Source organism: Plectropomus leopardus, chromosome 11, assembly GCF_026936395.1.
Source record: "Plectropomus leopardus strain MGB_pleo_1.0 chromosome 11, ASM2693639v1, whole genome shotgun sequence".
NCBI classification, from domain to species: domain Eukaryota; kingdom Metazoa; phylum Chordata; class Actinopteri; order Perciformes; family Serranidae; genus Plectropomus; species Plectropomus leopardus.
The window spans coordinates 6,465,486-6,491,660 of NC_142186.1; the positions used below are offsets into that span (position 1 = coordinate 6,465,486).

Genomic DNA, 26,175 nt, shown 5'->3' on the forward strand with positions numbered 1-26,175 from the left:
AAATAACTCTTTAAAAAAGGTCCGTCTTGTTCTTATGGATTATGATATGTATCTAAGAGTGATTTATGCATGCTTTTTTAACCCTTTGAAACCTGAGCGAATTGTTTTCATTTCTTTCGAAAACACAAATTGACAAATTACAAAAGCAAAAGGTGCTTTTTTTAAAAGTGAAATTTTAAAAAAGACTAGGGTAAAACGTTCTGAAAATATATTTATATTCATTATAATTCTATATTTAAAAGTGTGGTAGAGAAAAAATGTTTGGGCTGTATTTTTCAGTTTTTACCACCTTTTTATAGTCTTTTGATCGTTTCATACTACTTTTTATTTTTTTGCCTCAGGTAATATGCTATTTTTATTATTAATTTATTGCCCTTTTCTGAGCAATGTCTTGTTACGTTGCTCATTGCCTTATCCCCAATAGTTTTGAATTTTGAAAGCAATCGAACCAATTTGTTCAGGTTTCAAAGGGTTAAATACGAAACATTTATTGAGTTATTAGAAACATGGAGGTTGCTATATACTAAAAAACAATTCAATTTCATTAAAAAGAGCACATGTATTAGTGAGTGAAACTTTATTCTGTACACTAGGTTAGCAGAATCATAGAGAAGGCTCAGAAAAGGAATATATTACAGAGAAACAAACATATGAAAGAAGACATCAGACATCAAAACAAGTTTTGTTCCCACAACATCCATCACATCTTATACAATTGAAACATTTTCTCAGAACTTTACACTTTTTAGCACAGCATGAGCTACTGATAATTTATAAATCATGTCCTAGGTGATTTCTTACTGTGCTACACATGTACTGTTTGTAATGCACTCAAAACAAAACCAATGTGCATATGACATCAGCGTTGCCAGGCCCCATGAGGCCTTTAAGTGTATGGTTGGAAACGCACTTATTTTTAGAAGGAGAATTTTATAAACATCCTCCAGACATTGCGGCTGCACAAAAGGGCTTCATGGAATAGCAAGATGAAATAATAGTACCTGAATCTTCTGCATCCTCAACCTGGCAATGATTCATAATGTCATAACTAATCTTGTGCATACGCATCTGATCATCTGCATGCATTTTTCTTCCCTACCCAAAACAAATTTTAATCAGGATTTTCCAACTGAAACCAATAAAGTGATAGAGGAATAAAATTGAAGGAAACATGGATTTGACTTACAGTAGAGCTTATCAGTATTACACTGTGCACTCTGTTATCAACATTTAGTAATGTCATTCCTATTAAGTGAACTTTATTAGAAAGGCTGCAGTTAAATAACATGAAAACACCAAACAAAAAAGTGGATTTATGGCAAAATTTAGACTTCATAACACCCAAAACTCCAACCTGTGAAAATGTGATCATTTAAAATCAGTTTTCTATCAGTGATAAAAATTTAACTGGCAGTTTAAACCTAGTCAGTGTGTTGTTCATCCACTCAATTTGGTGATTCTGTCAACTCAAACTCTGCATCATTTTATTCACAGTTGCATTTGGCTTGTATTCCTCAGAAGCAGCTATTTTAAATAGTAATAAGGATTTACTTGGAAAGTGTCCTCTCCTCTCGTAGTTCATCGCACTGTCACAAGAGTTCACAGATTTCACAGAGTAGTGCACCCTCTTGTCTCTAACCCGTCCCGGTGTGTTTTTACAATTTTTCCTTTGCATAGGCCTGCATGTTGAGGCACTTAAGGTCTCAGTAAAAAGAAAAAAAACTTATAAAAAGGTTTATATTTACAAATGGAGGCCTGATACTTCCTAAACGGCATGTTATTAAGGCACCATGCATATTAATGTATCTGGGGGACAGTTTGGTCAGCGCTGATGAAAATACTGAAAATGTAGCGTTTATTGCTTTGTCCTGTTTTCCTTCCAGTTGCCAAACAGTGGTAGCTTTGGGGTTTGTTATTTTGGTGTATCTGAAAGAAGACAAAGGATAGAGTGAGACAAGAGGCATATATGTGGCATATACTGTACGTCCACTATTCATATTCAGTGTTAACATCATATTACAATGTTCAACTTTTCTCAATTTCTTTGTATCAAAGTCTGAACTCAGTGCACCCATTTTTATTTTTCATTTAATTTTCTTTTTTAAAAAAAAAAACCCTGGACATAGGGACCCTGGACAAGACTGGTTTTCAAAATAAGCACTTGGATGGTAAGAGGATTTTACTGGGGCCCTGCTGAGGCTGTATTTTCAAAATAAAAGTCAATAAATTATGTTTTTATTTTACCTGGGGTTCCAGATGAAGCTGGATTTTCACAATAAAAGCCCCTACATGGTAATAATTAAATGTAAAGCTTTTTCAGATTCATACTTGCAGTGATTTAAAAAAAATCTTAAATCCTCTTTCTACTCCACTTTGTTATCAAAAGTATTGATTGGCAGAATTTCAGACTAATCTTTAGACAGGTCACATAGTTATTATACTTCTCCCCTACATTTTTCGATCAACTACTACTTCTGCACAGTTTGAGCTAGAGAAACCATGTAAATGTCAAAACATTTAGCTCTTTAAGAACATTATAGCTTGTTTTCTACTTTTATGCTTTTTTAAAGTATGAAGCAATTGTTCTTTCAGCCGTTGACCTTTGACAGTTGTAGTTCAGCTTCTAGCTTTTGTGGCAATGTATTTCAGCTCTGAGCTAATATAGGTAATGCACTTCAGCTTCCATCTCTGCCCGATTTTCTGATCTTTCAGGCCATTCGTTTTACATTTCTGCATTTTCAGCAATGCTTTTGAATTCATTTCAGATTTCAACGTTCGCACACATTTTCTGCAGGAAATGCATTTTCTGATCCACCATTCACACTATTGCTATTCAAATCTTTAATTAATCAGTAGGTGACATCACTGGCAACATCACCCACTCTAGATCTAGATGTTGTTTAATGGACTTTTCATAGGAGTATACTGTATATAGTATACAGGATACTAAGATGATCCTGCAGTGTTTGCACTGGGTTTAAGTAGCGTATGGTTTGTGGTCGCGCTCTTACCGACTCAATCTTCCTTTTTGGCTTTCTCACTCTCTGTCTCCTGAGGGGCCTCAGTTGCAGCCACCCCTGCAAACACACACATTAAGAGGAAATTAGTGCATAATACAATACAAGCCACAATACAGTCTTTCATGCTGAGGAAACTTTAAGGTTGTTTAACACATTACTGTAACACCTTGCTCTGTAGAGGAGAAGTGAAGAGCACACACTCCTCAGCACCATCTGGTTCTGTTGAACTGGTTTACTAGTGATTTACCTGGCTTTTGAGTGCACACACACTACACTCTATGGTAATTGGTCTGGCATGCACACAGCATAGCCTCCAGAGAGAAAGTCTCATAAATGTTATGCAATATGTCTTTCACACCAGACCAGTATTCTACACGTGCTGCCTGGAGGGGCGTCTCTTCCCTAAAAGTACACCATGTTCTCTGAGAGTAAAGACTGGGGTGCTGGCTGAAGTGAAAACCACAAGCTCTGCCTTTTACACAAGGTTACTGACCACTGCAGGTACTGCGCATTTAATGGGTTAATATGTAGAGTACAGACTTGACAAATGGCATGCTGATTTTAAAAATTGTTTCAGTGGTCATTACTTTCCCAATAAAGGCAATGATTGTACATAGTGTGTACATGTGCTTTGTATTAGAAAGTTGTAAAATTATATTGTTATTATGGCCAAGTAGGTAAAATAGTGCTGCTTTGTATCTGTCTCATAGAACAAATGGCTTTACTGCAATATACTCAAAATGTAATTTAACAGTTGTAAAGGTGTAAAAGTGAATGAGGATCTGATTCATCCAGAGTGATCACAAACCCGTGAGGACGGACTTAAATTCTCTTAAAATGAGCCCTGAAAACAGTTCCCTCTCATCATTTTGAATGAAGATTGGAATGCAGTCAGGCTTGTAGGGCATTTGCATTGTCTTATGTAATTCGAAGCAGCAGGGCATGATTATTCTGTAGTCAGTTCACAATAGAGTACAATGAGTGAGAGTTGCGTGACTGGATCTGTTGTGCTGACAACATGCATCTGTTATAATCAACACACTCAAGACAGGCCTTCATTTCTCCGAGAGTGTGTGGCTGCTTTCTATTTCTCACACTGCATTATCTGTTCAGCCTCACGGCACAACAATATCCTGTTCATCCTGTCAGCTCCAACCAATCACAGGAGTGCACACAGGAACCTATGTGAAGGATTGTTTATCACGGGAGCTGAACGTTTGGCGTTGCTAAGCATGTGTGTGTTGGATACGTGTTTAGTTACCAGTGGCAGCACCTTCGAGGGGGTGATGTTGTAAAATGATCTAACTTTGAGCTTATGTGCAAGAAGAAGATAGACTGCCTGGATTATTAATTGTTTACCTGGATGCAAACAAAATCTTATCTTCGTAAGTGCACATTGCTGAGTTTTTCTTCACTTCTTTCTGCTTGTTTGCACATGTTTAGTGCCTAATGCATGTTTGCATAGATTTTGCAGTTGTTTCAGCGAGTGGCAACGCTGCACTGTTTGACCTCCACCCAAAAAATTGTCAGTTCTCCAATCCGTCAGTATTGGTGCATCATGCCTTATCGAGCAGGTTAAAACATGGTATGACGCCTTAATGTCAAAGTCAGCATGACGGGTTTGTCAGGAGACATTTCTGTTTACTGGTTGTCACGTGATTCACTGAGCTGTAAACTGCCTTCAAGACAACTACCTTAAACAATGGCAGCCATCTTTTACTGGAATCCTATTGTTGTCATCCTTCAGCCATTAATAATCAGAGAGCAAACTTGCCCGTGCCTCATTGCAATGTGTCAATGTGTCAATACAAATGAAACCTGCTTTAATTGCTAGAATTGCTAGATTCTGTTGCGGGAAAAGAGGCTTGGTTGGTATCACAATATTTTGGTACACCGGGGTATTTAGAAATCCTTGAGGTGTGTTTTTCAATACCGTCATAAATACAGACACTCCTCTTTCTATTAAACTCAGTGTATGTAGTGCACAGCACGCACCACCAGACCTCAGTCTCTAGTCTCTACTGGTGGTACGGGCAGCTGAACTGGAAGACACCATGGCAGCTAGCGGTGGAGGGAGAACTTACAGGACTGTAAATAGCCATCTGTGAATTTAAGATTTATTTTGACCAAACCAGAAGTGGTGATTGTTGGAATAGTGGACTAACTAACTAGATTACTAGCAAGAGTAACCAAGATGGTTTGGGTGAGTTTTATTTTGGGTGGTTTTCCACACACTTATATCTTCATATACCCTATGTTCCTTTGAAATTACAGAAAGGTATGAAGGTGTTAAATATTAAATTCCGCCCAAACCCCAGCGGGAATCTGTCAATAACTGTTAGAAAATGACAGAATGAAATATTGATGAGATAGTCAAAGTTTCATACCTTCAGGCGAGAGCTCAGGGGCCGCAGCTAAGGGTGCTTCAGCCAGTGTGGCCTGTACCTGGGCTGCACTTTCTGCCACAGACTCTGAGGTCACAGTCGCTGCTGGGGCTGCTTCTGGTATAGACGCTGGAACTATTGCCTCCTGGACTGGCACAGCAGGTGCAGCTGCCTCCTCAACAGCAGGCTGAGGTGCAGCTTGGGCCTCAACAACGACTGGAGTTAACGGAGGCATCTCTGGAACAGTTGCTGCAGCAATCTTTGCATCTATTAGTGACTGTAGTGCCTCTACAGGGGCTTGGGGTTCAGCTAGTGCAGAGACTTCACTTGGTGCTGAAGCCTCCTCTGGAACTACAACTTCAGCTGGAGCTGCAGCCTCTGGCTCCGCAGCTGCTGGCGCCGCAGCCTCTGGTGCAGCAGCCTCTGGTGCCGCAGCTTCTGACGCCGCAGCCTCTGACGCCACAAGCTCACTTGTTGCTGAAGCTGCAATTGGTGCTAAAGCTTCTCCTGCTTCAGAGGATTCACATGGTGCTGTTGAGGCACTAACTGGTGCAGCATTGTCAGTTGGGGCCTCTGTTGCCACAGGAGCAGCAACTTCAGCAGGGGCCTCTGCCACCACAGGAGCAGCAACTTCAGCAGGGGCCTCTGCCACCACAGGAGCAGCAACCTCAGCAGGGGCCTCTGCCACCACAGGAGCAGCAACCTCAGCAGGGGCCTCTGCCACCACAGGAGCAGCAACTTCAGCAGGGGTCTCAGCCACTACAGCTGCTGCCTCTTCCACAATCACTGGGGCCTCTGCTGGCTCCGATACAACAGGTTCAGCAGCAGGGGTGGAAACTTCAGGAGAGGCCTTGGCTGGCTCAGCGGTCACCTCTTCTACAACAGCAGGGGCCTCTGCCTGCATAGCTACAACAGATTCAGCAGGAGCAGCCTCAGCGACTACAGTTTCTACAGGGGCAGCTTCCTCCACAGGGGGCGATGTCTCTACTGCCACTACAGCAGCCTCAGGTTCAGCGGGGGCTTCAGCTGGAGCAGCAGCCTCTGGAGCTGGCTCTGCAGGGGCAACAGGTTCAGGCTGAGGCTCAGGAGCAGACAGGAGGTCCTCCCCAGAGCCAAGATCCTCCTGGGCCTCCAGGGCCACTAACACGGCCTCCGCCTCATCATCGGCTCTTGGTTGTAGATCATCCGGCAAGGCAGTCTGCACAGGCAGCTGCATCTGGTCCTCGATGGTTTGTGCATCTTCGGGGATGATGCCATTTCTGACTGCTGTCAATACAGGAATGACAAGAGAAGCTTGATTAGGATTTACGACTGGAAAGCATGCGACACTTATCAGTCCTTTCAGCTCTCGTTAATCTGTAACAGGAACTACATGACAACACTAAGCAACAAATACAATTTCAAAAAGATTCCTCATTTGATTGAGCTTGAAACTTCTTGGGGGGTCCTTGAGTTAATCCATGCATTGAATGGCTTTGTTAATAAATTACCACATTTGTCATGACAACACTCTTATCAACAATCATAAAAATGCATCCGAACTTCCACATTAAACCAAGAATCAGCTCCTATAGTGCAGAGTGTTACGCATGTTCCTGTATGTCTTTTCTCAAATACATAAAGCCTATTTATTTAAAAACTGGTTTAGGTTGACTCACCGTGGAAGGCAAGAGATGGGAAATACAGAAATAAGGCACACAGACTGCGTGCTAGAGAGAACATCTTTTCATTTCCGTAGCTGGAAATGTGATTTATTGAAGCCTGTGCTTGTCTAAAGCCCAGAGGACACGCAAGTCACTCTTAAAGGAAATGAATACACGTGATGTTAACTTTGCTGCCTTTAGAGAAACACCCTACCTTTATTCTCATTCCCTGACCCCTCCTCTAAAAACTGTGTGAACAAGCAATCAGCCCTTGGGTGAGAAAATACAGTAGATGAGGAACAATAGTGGGCTTGGATACTTAAATGTCAGGAACTGCAACGCACGTCTCAGTTACAGGAATCAGTTACAGTGTCACATCTTCCCCCAAACGAATTTTGCAGCTAAGTTCTTTACAAAAACACCGGCTGGACTTTGTTCACAAATTAGGCAAAACAGAAGGGTTCAGAGAGCTGAATGGGGAGCGGGTGGATAGTTTGGACGTTGCAGCTTCCTGATTTTATTTGTCCGTCAGAAGTGGTAAAAAGAGGCGAGAGTGATGGGTGGAAGGGAATGTGACGGCCTGGCAAGTCGAATGAAATTGAGCCAGTGAAAGAGCACGCAACACGGAAGAGTGTTTGTGTGAAGTGTATTATTTAATAATTTGAGTTTACAATTGCAAAACCAAATTAGTTTTCAGATAGGTGTTTTTACCACCTTTAAGTCTTTATAATGTCTTTGGACTTAACATGTTCACTTTTAGATTTCAAAAATGTGCTCAATCAGTGTCAAGTTGTTTAAGCAGAGATCCACCTCACACACCAGCTCCCACTGAGAATACAAAGCCCAGCAGGTCAGAACTGGTGTTTAAAAGTCTGTTTGGGCCGAGACAGAGACAGCCTCTCCAGGCATGGATGACCCGTGTGTCAACATGATTTAGCAGCCAAAGATGACAGAGATCCCAGTCAAAACAGACAGTGCCATGGCTGGCCAAGAGCACAGCAAGGGGAGGGAGGGGGGAACAGACGAGGGGCCCGGACAGGGGATGGGACCAGTGGTGGCTTGGATGGCATACAGCTGGTTTGTTAGACAGACTGTACACTGTAAGATTTAAATCTCCACCCATTCGGCCACATTTAGAAAGGCTTGCCTAGGCAAAGAGCACAATAAGTGGTTCTCTTGTTGGGGTGATGTAAGAGCCTGGAAAGGGAGCCGAGCTTCTCCAGGTGACCAAAGCTGGCTGGCTGGAAGGACAATGCCCTGACACAAACATCATAATGTGACATAATGAAAGATGGAAATGCTCTACATGAATACAGAGCAACTATGCCAGGTGTAATGTAACACTTGCCTAGGCTTTGGTTAGTGGCTCACTTTCCTCAAAACTACCATCTTTTCCTTATTCAAATCAAATAACTTTATTGAGCTAGAGCAATCCAATGCAAAAAAAAGAAACATCTTCTAACAAGGACAGTGGCTGTCATGTTTATGTGGGTAGATGGAGTGAGAACATACTGTACATGCAGCTGTACCATGACATAGCCATGTACCAGTAGGTTGAATAGACAATCACGGTCTGTCAGGCCTCTCAGTGGGCGTCTGCACAGGCTTGAACATAGAGTCCACATGCAAAGCCAAAAAAACAAAGACTATCACCCACAGATCATCACTGCATGTGCAAAAATCCCATGCAGAGGAATTTCAGAGAAGCAAAACATTAGGATTCTTTTCTAAAAGGCATCAGCGTCCTCTTCTCTTGCTCCTTTGCAATTTAGCATGCATTGTTTGAATGAGATTTAAATTCCTGGTGTGAATTTCAAACACAATTATCTTGCATATGCAGATGATAATCTAAGCAGTTCACTTTTTGAGAAAATCTTTGTATGTAATCTTTTGAGGCATCAAGACGTTGTGCATTTATTTGGATCACCAGAGGTACCCATGAGGGGGGGCATGGCCACCATAATACAATTGCTGGTCCCCCCAACAAAAATAACAGGAAGGTGATGTGACTGTTTTCAATAGGCTTTGATGTGCTAATTTTTTAAGCCGGTATCTAGTGTTTTTAAGCCAGTATCTTGTGTTTTAGGCAGGTATCTAGCTTTTTTTTAAAGCCAGTAACTAATGTTTTTAAGCTAAGTTTTTATTTTGTGGAACTAGAGAAGTTAAGTCATCTATTTATATCAACCATCTTGGCATAAATGGGGCTCAATATGGCTCCAAAGTTCGGCTAAATTTTGGCGAGGGAACAACTGGCATGACCATTTTCACAGGGAACCCTTGAACTCTCACCTTAAAGGTTCAGCATGTAGGATTTAGGACAAATATATTAGCAATTAGGTATGTCTTCTTTAGTGTATAATCACCTTAAAGTAAGAAATGTTGTGTTTTCGTTAAGTTAGAATGAGGCATTTATATCTACACAGGGAGTGGGTCCTCATTTATGAGGGCCACCATGTTTTTATAGTAGCCCAGAACGGACCAATCAAACATAGGACCATTTGCGCTGTCACATTTGCCACTGTAGTTAGAAGCCCATCTGCAACCAGCAGCATCAGGAAAACGCTGATTAGTAATGTGAAACTGCTTTATTCTGAGATATCTGCAGATATTTTGGCTCCCGGGGAAAACCCTCTAAGCAGTAATTCGAACCAGGAAAAGTTTCAGCCGATTGTAATATGCAGTCCAAAAGACTCCTAAACTTCAGTCAGCCCGTTTCCCAGATTTTTTTTTCCTTCTTCTTTATAATCAATGTTCTCCTTCAAATATGTGTCTCTTGAGAAAAATGACATCCAGCATATTTCAAGGACAACAAATCACCTTACATTTAAGATACATAATATACTGAAACAGAATTGTTGTGGAAAATGTTAACTGTACAGCTATAAGTCTAGGCACACCAGATAATTTGTAACATAAAATATAAAATAAGGAACCAAAATGTATCAGTATGCAATCCCTTAACTCTCCATATTGACGCAGGTTCCAACTAGCCTCTATCCTTAAGTGGCATAGGTGAATCCCTGAAACTCAATTCTGGCTTTTGGTTTTGGTGAGCCCCCCCCCTCCCCTCTCACCACCCCTATGAGAAATTTCTGGAGGCACCACTGTAGATCAGAACAGTTTGCTCTTGTTGACGTTCTTTGTTGCATGCAGAAAACATTAAAAGTCACAAATCAGACTGGTGCAAAGTGGCAGCAAACGGGTTAGGTTACCACTCTTTGCCTCAGGCTACAGATGGACTGTAAAACACTCCCAGCTGCCTTTCACACAGTGCTTCTGTAAGAGTTATATGAACGAAGTTCTCCCAATCTAGGCTCACCTAGGTGTAAATGCACAATTAGCTTTGTGGAATGAGGTTGAGATTTAGACATGAGCACACAAGTCAGTTCTCATTTCATCAGCAATTCATGCACTACAGTTTCTGTCAACACACTTTCAATGGACATCAAGCTAGAAATGGGTAATTAATAATGAATGCCAACCACTTCTGTTGAGGAAATGGGCAAACATGAATAATTCCCTCCATGAGGCAGTGTAGTATGCTGTGCAGCAGAGTGGAGTGAGAAAGCACACGGTGTTCCAGACCAGCCGGCAGCAGTCACACACCCCTCAGCAAGACTTGACTGAATCAAAGTGACTCAGAGCAACTATACTGCACATATCCTGAGAAAATGTACAAAACACATTTCATGCTTGATTTTTAAACATTTGAGTTCTAGTTATCACTACTTACCAACTGTATCTCCATTGGTCTCCTCTGGCTTTGTACCTGGTCTTTTCTCTTGATCTACAGTCTGAGCACTGGATGAAGAGCACCCCATGTTTGGGAAAAAAGAGTTGAAATGAAAAAGAAAACTTAGAACTTGGTATATAAAGCAACTACAAGTCCCACTGCTCTCTGTTAGCAAAGACAGAGACTGTGCGGCAGTGAAAGCATGCACCACTGCAGCTCTTGAGTTCCTAAGAGTATCTGGGCACCATTATCTCCCCTGGTCTCTTTGTGTGTTTCTGCATGGCCTGGTGCCCTCCTGCTCCGGATCTGTTGCGAGGACGCAGCTGAGCAGTGCAGGCGGTACTGCTGAGTGTTCCCTGGCTGCCTCCTGCTCACAGTCACACTATTCATACAGGAAGGGGAGGCAAACATGTGTGAATGAAGTGTGTGTCCTCCCCTTTATAGGAGTGTCCCATCTGAAGGAGATCCACCTCCTGGTGGTTGACGGTAGCACATGTGCAACGTATGCTTTTCTTTAGAGGGGGTCTATTTTTATAGTAATAGACTCAGTGAAGGTATGCAGTTATACCGGTGTGCAGGTATATCACTGACTGAACATGGATGTTCCTTAAATGACTTACCTCTCTGGTGATCAAAAAGCCTGATAAAACAAACCAAGAAATGTGATGTGTAAAATGTTTATTTGTCAGTTTACTGTACAGTTATTCATTTAATGTGGCATTATGTAACAAATATTACAGACAAAAATACATTGTTTTGTATACAAAAAGTATATAAATAGCTTCAGTAGAAAGCATTGCATATGTCTCAGTGGAGCCTGTAGAGCAGGATGACAGGGATCCTTTGAATGCCACACTGAGGGTTATAAATCTCAGCCTTTCATTTGAGCACAAGTTGGTTCTCGAGGGTCTCCAGCTTCTTTGAGATGGCTTCAAGTGGGCATGTAAAGGAAAGATGACAATATAATTAAAAACACAAGCTGCCAAGTTCAGAAATTTGTTTCCCGTAGGTTGATCTTATCTGAAAGGAATACTTTATCCCTACAAAAGATTATTCGTATATCAGTTTTCGTCCCATGTAACACTGAATTCGGGAGGAAAACTTGTTTTTCTCGCATGCCTCTAGTGAAAAAAGAATTATGATGAAGTCATAGGTGTCCGCGTTCAACAACAACAAAACTATATCAAAACATCCATTTACCAGCTCTCACTCAACTCATACAGTATAATCCAAGCGTCATCCCAACCACATGCATTTTTGTTAAACTGTCATTTTTAAAACACTTCAACATAAACAGCAGGGGTGCACTATTCGTCTGTGCTTGACACTGTTTAGGAGGAAGTGTTATCCCTTCACTTTATTATGATGTATAGTACGTTCCCTTGTCCCCTCTTTTATGTTCATTGTCTGGCCAGACAGATATAAATATTTCCTCTTTTATCTCTGTGTCAGTTAGTCAGGTTCAGTGCTAATATCTGTAGCTCCATTTATGGATTTACCTGAACCTCAGTTCACAGGACATTAGAAAGAGCTGCGTTATTTTGCCCTGTCAAACATCTTCATGTTTGAGGTATGACATGGACCTTAAAAAACCCTTGATGTTTTTTAAGTGTCCGACTTGCCTGGTCCATCATGGGTCAGAATTAAGACTATTAAAACAAAAGACATCATGGATTCTATTTGTGTTCAAGATCAGTTAAAAGCCTGTGTTTAGCTGATCAGTTAAACTCACATATAGCTATCTATTAATATTTGCACTAGAGGATCCTTTGACAGAGACACATCCACACAACATTACCAACAAAACACAGAATATTAGTCTGAGTTTGGAGTGTACTGTTATCTTTAAAAAAAAAAAGGATATTATTCTGCGTCAGGTGCTTCAGCTTTTCAGTGACCTGGTTTTGAAATGTTATCACGTTCTCACACTGGCACATTTCACTGGATGGTTTTTCTGTGGGGAAAGAACACATGAGATTAGATCTTCCCTCTCCTGCATGTGCTTTTTTCCCCCTTACCTTCTGTCTCTTACCCTTTCCCTCACCTATATCTCCTCTAATCTTTTGCTTGAAGGTTTCCCTTCCTGTCACTACCTGTAGAGAATGTAAAAGATGCTGGGAGTGCAGAAAAAATGACTGGTGAGTTATGTGATAATTGCATAGCCTGAGCAAAAGTATAGAGCTGTTGAAATCAGTGCTCCTCATAGCAGCAGCAGGTGGCAGTGATGCACCATTTTTATGCAAGAAACTGGCGATCTTGAAACACTCCTACACATATTCGGCACCCTGTTTTGTGGTTTAAAGCCTTTTTCTCTTTTTTTGACAAATTGCTGGTTTAGTATTGTGTAAAGTACCTTTACATATCATCCTGGACTTGAGCTTCTTTGTAATTTCTCCCATTTTCTCAAAATTTTCGGCGTAATAAAGGTGCTTCTCATCAGGCTCTGAAGCTATTTCTCTCAGCTCCTGCTCAATGGCTTTGCCAACACCAAAGGCATAAATTGTGACCCCTGAAAATGACAGAAAATAGAATAATGACAGGAAAGTCAAATCAGAATGAACTTCATTTGATTAATAAACTGTAGTGCATCTGAATGGCAAGGCAAGATAATAAGTGTACCAGAGTTCTTTGCTTTATCGGCCCATTCGGACACATCATCCTGCGACCTTCCATCAGTAAACACGATGCAGACACGTGGGATGTTCGGCCTGGCTCCTTCTTTGGCTGAAAAGCTGGACTCAAACATGTGACGTAAGGCTGAGCCGGTCATGGAGCCTCTCCCCATGTACTGCATCTGGGACACAGCCTGTTTGATGCTCCGCACAGTGGTGTACTGGCCCAGGGTGAACTCTGTGCGTACCTTGGTGGAGTACTGAAGGAGGCCAACATGTGTCCCTGTCCTGGAAATGTCCAGCGAGTCCACAATGCTGTTTACAAACTGCTTGACTCGTTCAAAGTTGGCAGGGCCCAGACTTTTAGAGCCATCAATTATGAAAACCAGATCCATGACTCCATCACCGCACTCTGGCTCTGTCAGAAAAAAAGACACCAAGTACATGTTTTACAAAGTTTTACTTAAAGGAACACTTCACCCCCAAAATGACTTCTGTGTTCAGTGAGGTAAAATGATTGTTTTTGCCAATGGTGTCTGGCTTCGAAGAAAACATCCATAAGTAGTACTGATCGTAGTACTGATAAATGAAACGTGAATTATACTGCACAAGTTTGCAATTCATCAAACATATCTTCAATTTCTGGATTCTTCATTCATCGGTGGCATGCAAGATTTCTTCACAAATCCAACATAGCATGGTGTGAGTAACTGCTACATCTGGGGGATGATGTATTCCTATAAGAGTGGGTTTATATCAAAGAAATTTGAGATCATACTTTTGCAGCTTTTCCCATCTTCAGCTAACATAAATCCTTCAAAACATCTGCAAATGTAGGAGTCAGTGGTGCTGACGCACACGTGTTCACAGCTGTGGTCCACTGTCTGACACAGATCCAGACCTGTGAGTAGAATTACACAGAAACAAGGATTAGTATGACATGACTGTGTCTCATTTAAGTGTCCAAAATATATGTCATTCATATGACATATTGTGAAAGGCACTGGGTTGGAGCCCCCATAGCATCATTCAATTTGCAAATTGTTATCATGCAAAAATGTAGTCTTAATCCCACATTATTGTAACTGTAAATCCTCCGTCTGCATCATCATTATGAAAGTGAAGTTTAGAAAAGAGAAGGCTACAAACACGACTAACAGACTAATAACTATCTGAGGACAGGAATGCTTCATTGGGGTAAAAATAAACACAGAATATCCCCTTAATCCGGGGGGAGGGGAAAATAGAATTTTTGTGAGCACTGGGATTAACACTGACCTCATAACTAGTTCAAATTTCATCCAAAATGATGTAACATATAAATACTGGAACAGGGGACAAACAGGCAACGACATTTGAATATATGCTGATGAAAGACTCTGAATTTTGTTCACTTTGCCACACACAAATATCCAGTATGTCTTTTTTTATACTGTCAAATGAGTGGTTAAGACTTCATTTAAATCTTTTTTTTTTTTTTCACGTATACAGTTTAATATGAATTAAAATCATTAAAATGACTCAGACGCCAAATCACTGTGTTTAAGTCATATTCTTTGGCTGCAGTTCACTAAATATCCATGACAGAGCTCGGACTCACTTTGACATGTTTTTCCATCAGGTCGGAGTTTGAAGCCTTTCCTGCATTTACACACACAGGCATCTTCTGTATTCATAAACTCCTGTTCACAGCCGTGTTTCCCATCAGCACAATGATCCATCTCTGCAGAAAACAGTCCGTTTATCAAAACTGGATTGGGGAATTATTACTGGGTAATATAAAATAATATTCTTTGACTATTTCTGACCAGTGGACATGGGCGGATTATGAGAGAATGGGCCCCACCAACTCTCCTACATGGAAGCGTGTTATTTCAAGTCTTTGTTGTGGCTATGCATCTTTTTGTGGTTTGTGTCCCTGTGGTATTTTTGTGTCTCTGTGAGAAAATGTTGTGTCTTTTTTGGTTGGTTGGTGTCTCTTTGCATTTCTTTTTTGACCTTTTTGTGTCTCCTTGTGGTTTTATTTTGAGTCTCTTTCTGGTCAGTATGTGTTAACTCAAGACATTTTGCCCCCACCTTTGGGCCCCTGGGCCTGTGCCTGGTAGGCCCATTTAGTAATCCAACCATACCCGTGGAGAGTTTTGTCCCCAGTGGTGATTATACTTCTAATATATTACTAATATATTACATCTGGGTTGATTATCAGCTTCGTTTTTGTGCTGCAGTTATCATGCCTGCAGTCACGTTGGAATGTTAAAAACAGTTTTGAGGAAATCAACAGTTATTAGTGTATATAGCATTACAAAGACATCATGACAGAAATGACTTACTATTGAAGAAATGCATTTTTTAGAAAATATTTCTGTCTTTGAAATAAGAGCAATAAAAGTAAAGAAGCAATGGACACTTACTCTTGCATGTTTTCCCATCAGGTCTGAGTGTGTAGCCTTTCCTGCATTTACACACACAGGCATCTTCTGTATTCATAAACTCTTGTTCACAGCCATGTTTCCCATCAGCACAGTGATCGATCTCTGCAGGAAACAGTCTTTTAATGTAAACTGGATTAGGGAGTTATTACTGACAAAATAAAATAACACATTTAACTGCTGCCCAGTTTGAGCAATGGAAAGTATTTAACCCCAGCAGTGATTGCAGTAAATGTATCACATCAGGGTTCATTATAAATTTCCTCATTGTGCTACAGTAAACATGCTTGCAGTCATGTTGGACTGTTCCAAAAACTACTTGGAAGAAATGAATGGTCATTAATGCATACAGCAACACATGTACATCATTGTAAATCATCATAGTAAATGTCTGCTATATTGAAATAGGTTTTGAGGTAATTTTTAAAGAAAATCTTTTGTCAGAATAACAGCATTAACAGGAAATAAGCGATGGACACTCACTCTTGCATGTTTTCCCATCAGATCTGAGTATGTAGCCCTCTCTGCATTTACACACACATGAATCTTCTGTATTCATAAAGTCCTGTTCACAGCCATGTTTCCCATCAGCACAGTGGTCTATCTCTACGGGAATGATTCAGTTAATCAGTACAGACAGGATTGTGGAGTAAATACCAAGAAAATAAATACTCTTAACCCCTTTAAAACCTGAGTAATTTGATATGATTTCTTTCAAAAACATGGAAATAAGGCAATGAGCAACTTCAGAAGAAATGAACCCCAAAAATAGCTTAACATTAGAAAAAAAAGTACAAGAAAATTACTTTAAAATTAGCAAAAGTAAAGATGGATAAGTTAATTTAAATCAAATGCAGTTTAACTGTTTTCAGTTTCAGCTTGTGCTACAGTTAACTTAAAATGCCTGCAATCATGTTTGACTGTTAGTTTTAAAGAAGATCATTACTTCTTTGTTGAAATAACAACAAGAAAAGGAAAGAGGCAACAGACACTTACTCTTGCATGTTTTCCCATCAGGTCTGAGTGTGTAGCCTTTCCTGCATTTACACACACAGGCATCTTCTGTATTCATAAACTCCTGTTCACAGCCATGTTTCCCATCAGCACAGTGATTGATCTCTGCAGGAAATAGTCATTTGAGGCAGGATTAAGGAGGAATTTCATATAAAAAAACATAGGTACATTTTGAGTTCTGCTACTCTGCTGAAGATTTTCATTTGTTCATAAGAATTCAAAAGATCAAATCAAAAGATTCTATACAATTCATTGAGTGTGTTTACTGCAGATGATGAACTCCTTGAACTTGAAGCCATGATTAAAACATAACCACTTTTCATATACAGCCCCTTCTGCACTATCATCTGAAGCATATCTTTCCAAAAATCATCAACAAATCACATTTGGCACATGTTGACAATGCATAAATGTATGTGAGTGTGTGTATTTGCATGTGTGTTTGTGCATGCATCTATGTAATAATGTGTATGTATGTATATGCATAGGTACATGTGTGTATATGTGTGGGTATGCATATATATGTGTAAATATGTATGTAGTATATGTATGTGTATATGTCTGCATGGATGGATGTGTATATGTGTGCATGCATATGTACTGTATGTATGTGAGTATATTTGTGTATGTATGCATATAGATATGTATATATAATTGCATTTTCTGTAAAAATGTTTAAATTTGTCTCCTTATATTGTATGGTATTGTATTGTGAAGCACTTTGTAACTCTGGTTTAGAAAAGCGTAATATGAATAAAGGTTGTAAAAAATGATATGGTGAGACAATCTTGAAGAAATCCTATCTACAAAACATACATCTACAATAGATATGTATGTATGCATTACACATGTTGTAAATCAGTCCTGCTTTACAAATGAAAAGAAAACCTAAAAGTATTTATTTTTTCAAAAATCACTGGAGAAGTAGAAAAACACAATAGACACTCACTTTTGCATGTTTTCCCATCAGGCCTGAGGGTGTAACCTTCTCTGCATTTACACACACAGGAGTCCTCTATGCTCATAAACTCCTGTTCACAGCCATGCGTGCCATCAGCACAGTGATCAATCTCTGATGGACATAAACAGAACAGAGATTATAGCATTGTCAACATTAATAACAAATCGCAATTCATTACAGTAGGAGATTTTAATCAGTATTTGTGGTAACATAAAGAAAGCCGAATGTAGCATAAAGTCATGTTTTCTGTATGCATAAAGTCTTTCAGCTCAACACAAAGTACCTACAAGAACACAAAAACAGACAATAATAATTCAATCATCAGTAATTTGAATCCACTCTCAAAAAGACTCTGATGCAGGTGCAGATCAGTGAAGCCAAACAGGACAGATCAAACATTGGACTGATTGTTTTGATTTGGTGGAAGTATGACACCCTGGATACATCTCCACACTTCAGCAACTGCTCTGGCGATTGCAAAAGCACACTTCCTTCAGGAAATCTCCCCTATTTTTTACTTCCTTACAACATCCACTGGAGGAGCAAAAGGCACGTTTTCCAGCAGTGGGTGGAGGGACATCATGCTGGTTCACATTTGCAATGGAGGTCTGTTAATATTACAGTACGCCATGTTTAATTTACCAAAAGTCTTCAGTATTCATGCCTTCCTCTGGGTGGTCCTGTGTCCATTAAGAGAAAATATTGTAGAAAAAATGCTCTAAAAATATTATGTTAATGTTGTTTAGTATGCTTAGTATTGATGGTGATTTTATTCACATGACTGACTGATTGACTGAGTATAAGGAAACAACACAACACACAGCCAGACCTGAATGCGTGCATGCTCAGAATAAGACATTTTCATTTGAATGGATTAAATGAATTAAACATCCATGTGTAGCCAGCTAGGTAACACTTTTGTTAGGTTTAGTTACAGTAACTGACATGCAGACTCACATATTAAGAGCTTATCCTATTCAGGGTTGCATTTACTGAAGCTGCAATCCTAGTAACTCTGAGAGGGGACACCCTGGACAGGCAGACTATCACAGCGACAGAATACCATCCACCATCTCTCTGACCCACAATTTTCAATAAACAATTAGCCTAAAATCTGCAGAGGTGGGATCAAGTCACAAGATTTAAATCTTTGCACTCATGTCCCAAGTTATCTCACAAGTCAAGACTGATAAGTCCAACAATAAGTCCAACTTCTCAGCCCAAGTCCTGCTAGGTAGTGGACTTCCGCATCTACGTATTATGCTGTAGGTATCCCTCTGTGTCTGCTACTTATATTTACAACAGCACACAACAACTATCACCAGGCATCAACTGTCAACAAACACACATGCTGGCACGGATGTTTAGGTTTAGGTGATGTAGTTAGGGGAAGGACACACATGGTAAAGTGAAAAAAAAAAAAAAAGGCCTGAGGTTTGTTGGACCCATCCATTGCTCCTCCTGCACCTACCCTGCTGTATAGGTGCAAAAGCCAAAAGGTTCAAGTCTAGGTGAAGTCTGAGTCATTGATGTTAAAGTGTAGGTCAAGTTGCAAATTGTTTTTAATTTTCTTCAGTCAAGTCTAAAGTCATCAAATTTGTGACCCAATTTTGAGTCATGAGTTGAGTCCTGCAAGTATTTGGTGTGTTGGGAAAAAGCCAGAGAACACAGAGAAAACCCACACTAACAAAGAGATAGGGGTTAAGGTCACTAGTTAAGGCTGGTAATTTTGCAGTCCCTTTTAGTCATCCTCTTTATGTTGCTTATCAGAAAATGAAGCTGATTTGAGGACAAAGAAGACTGGTTGCTCTAGGCAGCCTCAATGAATAACTGTACAAATGAAAAAAGACTGTAGCTGAAAATGAGATAAGGAGAAAAATGACTGCCTTCACCTTTGCATGTCTTGCCGTTGGGGTTGAGGGTGAAGCCTTTCCTGCACTTGCACCTGTATGATGCAGGGCTGCTCACACAGATGTGCTGGCACTGATGGTCCACCTCCTCACACATCTCTGAAACTAACACATGCACGAACACACACCAGCACAGAAACTCAAACCAAAGGCTGCAGACACACATACATAAATGACATTGGATTAAAAATAGCTGCTCTTCATCACCTCCACACAGTTTGGACTGGAACACCGAGATGAGGGTCTCTATCTGGCTGAAGTTGGCCACCAGGTGCACATGCTCAGAGTGTGGCTCACTCCCGATGGCCTTCAGAGTGTTCATGTCCACCCTGCCCACACCGATAGCAAAGATCTGGATGCCGGCCTCCCTTGCCTGAGCCGCAACCTCCTCCACCGTGTCCTGAGGCCGCCCGTCAGTCACAACCATGGCGATTCGTGGGATGTGCATGTGTGCTGGTCGTGCTCCTTCTTCCTCTGTAAAGGCTGTCTCCATGGTGTACTGGATGGCCAGACCGGTCATTGTCCCTGTGGCGAGGTGCTCCATGCTCCTCACCGCCTGCTTCACCTCAGCCTTGGTGGTGTAGGTCTTGAGGGAGAACTCGGGCTGGACCACGCTGCCGTACTGTAGAAGACCGACCCGGGTGGCATCAGAGCCGACCTCGAGGAACTGCAGCAGGTTGATGATGAAGGTCTTGACCTTCTCGTAATCGTTGGGGCGGATGCTTCTGGAGCTATCAATGACAAAGAAGAAATCCAGCGGGATCGCTTTGCAGGTGATCTCTGTCAAAGACATGGATCACTGATTACTCCTTTAACATCTTGATCGACATCAGTTTTCTTGTGCTGCATTCAGACACTTTTCACGAGCATTCAAACTTCTGAAATCTCGGAAAATTGCTTTGATTTCTTTAAAAAAAAAAAACAGGGGAAAATGTCCAGAAAACTACATTTCATACACATTCTCATATTGTTTTTATTTAACAAAAATGCAATTGTCACCAAATGATCACTTACCCAATGGTTTGGTGTGGACAGTTGTCTCATTTCGACCTCTGGCCATGATGGGTCTGGGACGCCGTCTGTCCAGTCGAACTGCGTTACAGCACAGCAGGCAGAAGAGGCCGAGGGCCAGAGACCTCATTCTGACAAGATGTGACGACTGCAGCGTTTACAGAGAGGAAAGAACTGATGGAGGCTCTCCCACAATGCACTGCGAGCAGAGAACAAGCCTTCATGGAAGAGTAAAGACAGAGACAAAGGAAAACAGAGGCAATAAGGCAAGATGATAATTTAATAAAGCAAGATGATCTGCTATTTTTATCGTGGATTTTTCTTAATGGAAATTTTTAATTTGCACCTGGATCCCATCTACATTGAAATATCCACAATGACAGTCAGTCCTGTCGTTGGTGGTCATGACCTCAACCCTGTCTGAGAACACTAGGTTTAGCACAAGGATGAATTTTGTAAGACTTTGAATCAGACAAATAACCAATGGTTTGATTTATGCCATTAAAATGTATGATGTAATTGGATCAACACCTCATTGTGAAGTGCTATCAGATTCCTCCTTTGGCTTATCCCAAACATTTTATGCACCAAATTTTAACTAAAATTGTGGAAAATCTTTTAATAACCTTGGAAAACGTGGTTATTTTTTTTTCTACTTCATAAGCAACAATTAAGGTTGAAAGCCTGAAAAAAAATCCTTAGTTATCACTTATTAGTTAGTTTATTAACATGAATTCGGCTGATATGCGATATCAGGACAGTATGGCTGTGGTTTGGTTACATTTTAGTTTTGGAAATAAAGGAAACCTCCTGTGATGACATTTTGATTCAGAATTTGCTAAATCCTGATTGGTTTATGGAAATAGGCTGTGTGACATCCTGTTTTCCAAACTGCCCACTTTTAACTGGTGAGACGAGGACAGACAAAAACACAAAATACAGAAATATCTGAAATTACCAAATCTTTAAAAAAAAAAAAAAAAATGCTCTCATGAAGAACCATAACACTCATATTAAGAAGCTGATTGAGAAAATTCCTTTGTGGTAATCAGCAATCCAGGAAAATTACGGTACAAAGTTCATGAATAAGCATGTAATTGGTTGTACAAATAGCCACCAAAAAAAAAAAAATCTTCTTGCTATTCTTAAAAGCTGTCTTTCAAATTTCGATGATATCTGCTAATTATTTTGTGAAATATGCCTCTGCAGGACTGACGGCATAACCTCCTGGCTGTAGGAAACATATATAGTGACTCTTTTTCCATAAGGTGACTAGTGACTTGTTAAGTTAATGATGAGGAGCGATATAAATAGGCAGCACTTTCACCTCCTGCATATTTGACCTCCTTAGCTTCAGATTTCACATTTTAGAGTAATGCACACAGCACTGCACAGGCTCTAGAAAACCACAGGAAAGAACGCATTTGAAACGGCATTGTCATAATGACATCAATTTATGGCTGCATTCATTTTGGGGTTGTGTTTCTAAATGAGTGTGGGCTACACATGAGTGTCAGGTTTTCCCATCTGCCACCACGAGAAGTCAACAAAACTCTGTTTGAATGAGCTGTTGGATGTTTTGTTGCATATGTGGTTTGAAGTGATTTAAGAGAGGCTGAAAAGTACCACAGTCTGTTTCCCTCTCCAGTCCCCAGGAGAGTCATCCATTACCTGCCATATTCAGGCTGCACTACACTGTGACCAGTGTCGAAATAGCAGTTATGTCCACATTCAACGACAGAGTGACGTTGCATCGATCATATAGGACAAACCTTAGATGTAACACAACATTTAAGGTGTTAGAGTTTCAGGATTTCTTGATGAAGTTCTGAGCATCTCTATCAGCTCTGTTCAGGGTGATGACACTGACCCAGTCCCACACAGACATGCATTTAACAGCTGACCTGAGACCTGCAGGGGTCAAATAACTATGTTGCATCCCACAGAGATGTCGACCTCTGACCTCACATCTGTTTGATGTCTCCTGCCATGGATCTGACAGTGGTGTCTTCATCAATTATCCATAAACATAACAAATGTGCCACCTATTTAAATACCACAGACCTCCATACTGCATCACAGGACCAGGTTTAAAAAGTTCCCATTCTCCATAAGTCCTTCACTTTCATGTGATGAAAGATGTAATATGTATATATTCTTCATATTCAGTGTATATTTTTGGTAATTTTTTGTCTGCACTGTAATATTATTGTGCCGGTTATTCAGTACACACAACAGCTATTGCACGTCAGTTCATCCTGGGAGAGGGATCTCCTGTTAGAGGTTTTTGGGAGAGAGTTTTTCTTTATCTGTATAGACGGTTGAAGGATAAAGAGTGTTGTATGCTGTACAGATTGTAAAATCCCCTAAGGCATATTTGTGCTATTGGACAATAAAAATAAAATTGACTTGACATTTAGGAAAGGCATTTTCCAAAGTAGGAAATATGGATACATCTGTTGCAAAGAAAGCATGGAGACATGTCTTTTATATTTTCTATTATATAATAATAATATATTATTAAAGTGATTTCATAAACTATGTGTGACTGAAATAGTGGGATTTGGTCACAGAGCAATCCCTCTCACATTTCCTTATGAATGAAAGCCAGGGCTGTGTGTTTGCTATGAAACACAAAAACAACTTGTACTTGACTGTGTTTTATGGGACTTCTGTTTTGCACATTGCCTGCCTTTGATGGCTTTTCAGGATGCAGGTGATGGAAACTACGACATCGTCCAAATTTAGGTAAACAGAATACAGGTCGCAGGTGGTGATCTCACTTTAACCATGTTATTTTCTTTTTAAAATTTAAGAAAAAATAAAAATTATTCTAAAAAAAAGAAGAAGAAAAAAGAGTGATATTCCAAGTATGCAAATAGATCCTATAACACTCCAGCAGCTTCTGCTATCAGGAAAATACATCAAAAACTACTCACCCTGTAATCAAAGCCAGCTCCTCAACTCCAGCAGTCAAAGTTTCTTAATAAATCCTAACAATGAGTAAAGAGGGGAGCCCCAGCAGGAGGATTAGTAGATAGTATCTGCAGACAGTAAACATGCATATATCCCAGTTCTGTCTTTTTCTGTCTGTCCACTTGCATGGCTCTGCCCCTTAACTCCATCCACCCTGTGTCTCCATTTACTCCCCCTCTGACTCCGACCACAGAGACGCCTCCTGCTCAGCTCAGTCTGTTGAAAAAAAGAGTCACTCTGTGGATACTTTTACAAGCAGATGGCTTCTTAATTTTACACCCTCAAACCTTGCTCCTGATTAGTTTGTCCTTAAATTACTAATCAGTTTGTCCTTAAATTACAAAAAGTGTACAGCTCATTTGAGCAGCCTGTCTATTATGTTTTACGGTCAAGAGACTTTAAAGGTATTAAATTTAGTGATTTCACTTTTGCCTGTATGAACAATCTCACAACATACTTCTACTTTTAAAAAAATCATTCCCACATCTTTGTAAAAAAAAACATAAAATAATGAAAGTATAATGTGCTGTGTAAAATACACAAATTGCAATAAGAATTTTAAAAAATAAGAAAAATGGGGATTTAAGGGATCAGTTACATATTCTTGAGGGTATCTATATCATGTAATGATTTGGAATCAGTTGGGTGTATTTTTGTTTCTTTGACATTTGACTTTGCACAACATTTTTTGAATACAATTTGGGTTTTTTTATTTGGTGTAAAGGCTTAAATAAAGATCACAGTGTTATATATTTTGTCTACTTATTTCTACAAGTTGTGAGCAGTGAGTCATTTATTTAAATAATCGGAATAAACTTTTAGTATAAAGCTTGAGAGTCTTCCCTCGTAGAGAAAATACTGTTCATTCATATTGTCTCCTGCTGTCTTTATGGTCATAGCCACTGTGGAAGGGTGTTTTGTTATTTAACAACTGATGCTTGGTTAAACTCTCCACATCACCATCTGAGCAGCAGTTGATGGAAAGACCTCGTAAGTAGAGTCATCATGATTCTGACCACTCAGGGTTACCTGCCTGCCACACAATGAACACTTGTATTCAGTGTCAGCTCTTACCAATAGTTTCCAGGGGCACATCTGCCCTTTCTGAGCTGTGTCACCAGCAGAAACAATCAGAAACATTGTACTCCTAAAGGAATACTTTGGCCACAAAATGACCATTTGTATATCAGTGGCTCACCATGTGTTACTATGATTTCATGAAGAACGCTGTTTTTTTCGGTGAATCCAAAAAAGGCAAACATTCTCTTGAAATTCTCAATTTTCTCTTAATTTTCTGGTAAGAAAATATATAAGAGATATAAATGCTCTGCACCAAACACTCTTAACCACCCTAATCTGCTCTTACCCAGGTGTGCTCAATGATTTATCTGACTCGATCATGAGTCACCTGTTACAGGTAACGCCCCCTAAACATTATATAAGGGCAGGTTTTGTGCTGTGTGCAAAGGTTTAAATACATTTCATAAATCAAAACAATTCAGATAATAAAAAGGAAAAACAGCAAGTCCTCATACATACAGTATATATGAGAAACTGAAAAAAACAACTTACACAATGATAAAAAAAAAAATAGTTGCCAATTAATTAATTGTCTACTTGTTTTAGCTGCACTTTCATATAATTTATTAAGTAATTATCTAATAATAGTGGTGGAGTAAAAAGCACAATATTTTCCTCTGACGTGTAGAGTAGAAAGTGGCATTAGATTAAAATACTCAAGTAAAGAATAAGTTCCTCAGATTTGTTCTTATGTACAGTACTTAGTTACATTCCAGCTCTGGTCAGCAGAGGGACGCACAGTAACTGAAATTACAGTCATTGAGATCAATGCACCAAGTGTAGTATATTTCTTTAGCCCTGTAATTAATCCAGTAATTATCTATTAAACATTAAATATGATTAAATCATATTTACGCTGTTTCAAAATGTTCCTCGAATGTAAAACTTATTTTTCTCTGCGCTGGACAATAATTTGTGGACTGTGAAAATGAGCTGTTTTTCTCTTATCTTGGTATGAGTGCTATCTCTCCTTTTTTGGTGAATCCCAAAAATCAATGGGTAATAACAAAATAAGAACAAATCCTGGATATGAGAAAAATAAGAGAAAATATGTTCAGAAATTGTTTCTTCCATGAAGCCCATTGACTATTTTCTTTTTTTGGCGAACATGCATACATAATGAGACTTGGATAATATTGATTATACTGTGTGTGAGTTTGAGAATTAATGTAGTTTTGCGGTTGTTAATTGCAAATTCTGATTACATTAATTCATAAAGAACGTTTGCTTTTGCATGTGAAAAAAAACAAAAGTTTTTTTCACACATTCAGTGTAACTTGTGGTGAGTTACTGCTATACAAATGATCATGTTTTGGATGAAGTATCCCTTTAAATAAATTGTTGTAACTTCAGAGTTGATGCACAAGCTTGTACCACACATTCAAAATAAAACACAAAACAG

General features: G+C 39.8%; 2 protein-coding genes across 3 annotated transcripts; both read right to left on the bottom strand.

The window, feature by feature from the left end:
• Positions 1 to 560: 560 nt before the first annotated feature.
• Positions 561 to 11,199, bottom strand: LOC121946044 (uncharacterized). Its single transcript, XM_042490453.2, has 4 exons — positions 10,781 to 11,199; positions 5,408 to 6,670; positions 3,012 to 3,077; positions 561 to 1,926 (listed from the first exon to the last, which is right to left on the bottom strand). The coding sequence occupies exons 1-3, from the start codon at positions 10,866 to 10,868 to the stop codon at positions 3,016 to 3,018; spliced, it is 1,413 nt and encodes a 470-aa protein (XP_042346387.2). The 5' UTR covers positions 10,869 to 11,199; the 3' UTR covers positions 561 to 1,926; positions 3,012 to 3,015.
• Positions 11,200 to 11,448: 249 nt separating this feature from the next.
• Positions 11,449 to 23,820, bottom strand: LOC121945967 (matrilin-4-like). 2 transcript variants are annotated; one of them, XM_042490354.2, is made up of 14 exons: positions 23,657 to 23,820; positions 20,721 to 20,935; positions 19,914 to 20,486; positions 19,689 to 19,811; positions 17,785 to 17,907; positions 16,818 to 16,940; positions 16,305 to 16,427; positions 15,804 to 15,926; positions 14,993 to 15,115; positions 14,171 to 14,293; positions 13,400 to 13,810; positions 13,134 to 13,289; positions 12,645 to 12,734; positions 11,449 to 11,715 (listed from the first exon to the last, which is right to left on the bottom strand). In XM_042490354.2, the coding sequence occupies exons 2-14, from the start codon at positions 20,845 to 20,847 to the stop codon at positions 11,660 to 11,662; spliced, it is 2,274 nt and encodes a 757-aa protein (XP_042346288.2). In that variant the 5' UTR covers positions 20,848 to 20,935; positions 23,657 to 23,820; the 3' UTR covers positions 11,449 to 11,659. The 2 variants fall into 2 exon arrangements, with proteins under 2 accessions (XP_042346288.2, XP_087940013.1); XM_088083887.1 differs by lacking the exon at positions 12,645 to 12,734 and having other exon boundaries at positions 11,449 to 11,709.
• Between the last annotated feature and the right edge of the window lie 2,355 nt (positions 23,821 to 26,175).

What these genes read in the sequence shown, in the direction of transcription:
- LOC121946044 (XM_042490453.2), bottom strand. Translation starts at nt 10,868, where the DNA reads ATGGGGTGCTCTTCATCCAGTGCTCAGACTGTAGATCAAGAGAAAAGA. An exon ending in GACCAATGGAGATACAGTTG is followed by an intron (nt 6,671 to 10,780) that starts GTAAGTAGTGAT and finishes CTGTATTGACAG; the next exon opens with CAGTCAGAAATGGCATCATC. An exon ending in CCCTGAGCTCTCGCCTGAAG is followed by an intron (nt 3,078 to 5,407) that starts GTATGAAACTTT and finishes GTGTGTTTGCAG; the next exon opens with GGGTGGCTGCAACTGAGGCC.
- LOC121945967 (XM_042490354.2), bottom strand. Translation starts at nt 20,847, where the DNA reads ATGAGGTCTCTGGCCCTCGGCCTCTTCTGCCTGCTGTGCTGTAACGCA. An exon ending in TGATGGGAAAACATGCAAGA is followed by an intron (nt 15,927 to 16,304) that starts GTGAGTGTCCAT and finishes TGTTTCCTGCAG; the next exon opens with AGATCGATCACTGTGCTGAT. An exon ending in TGATGGGAAAACATGCAAGA is followed by an intron (nt 15,116 to 15,803) that starts GTAAGTGTCCAT and finishes TGTTTTCTGCAG; the next exon opens with AGATGGATCATTGTGCTGAT.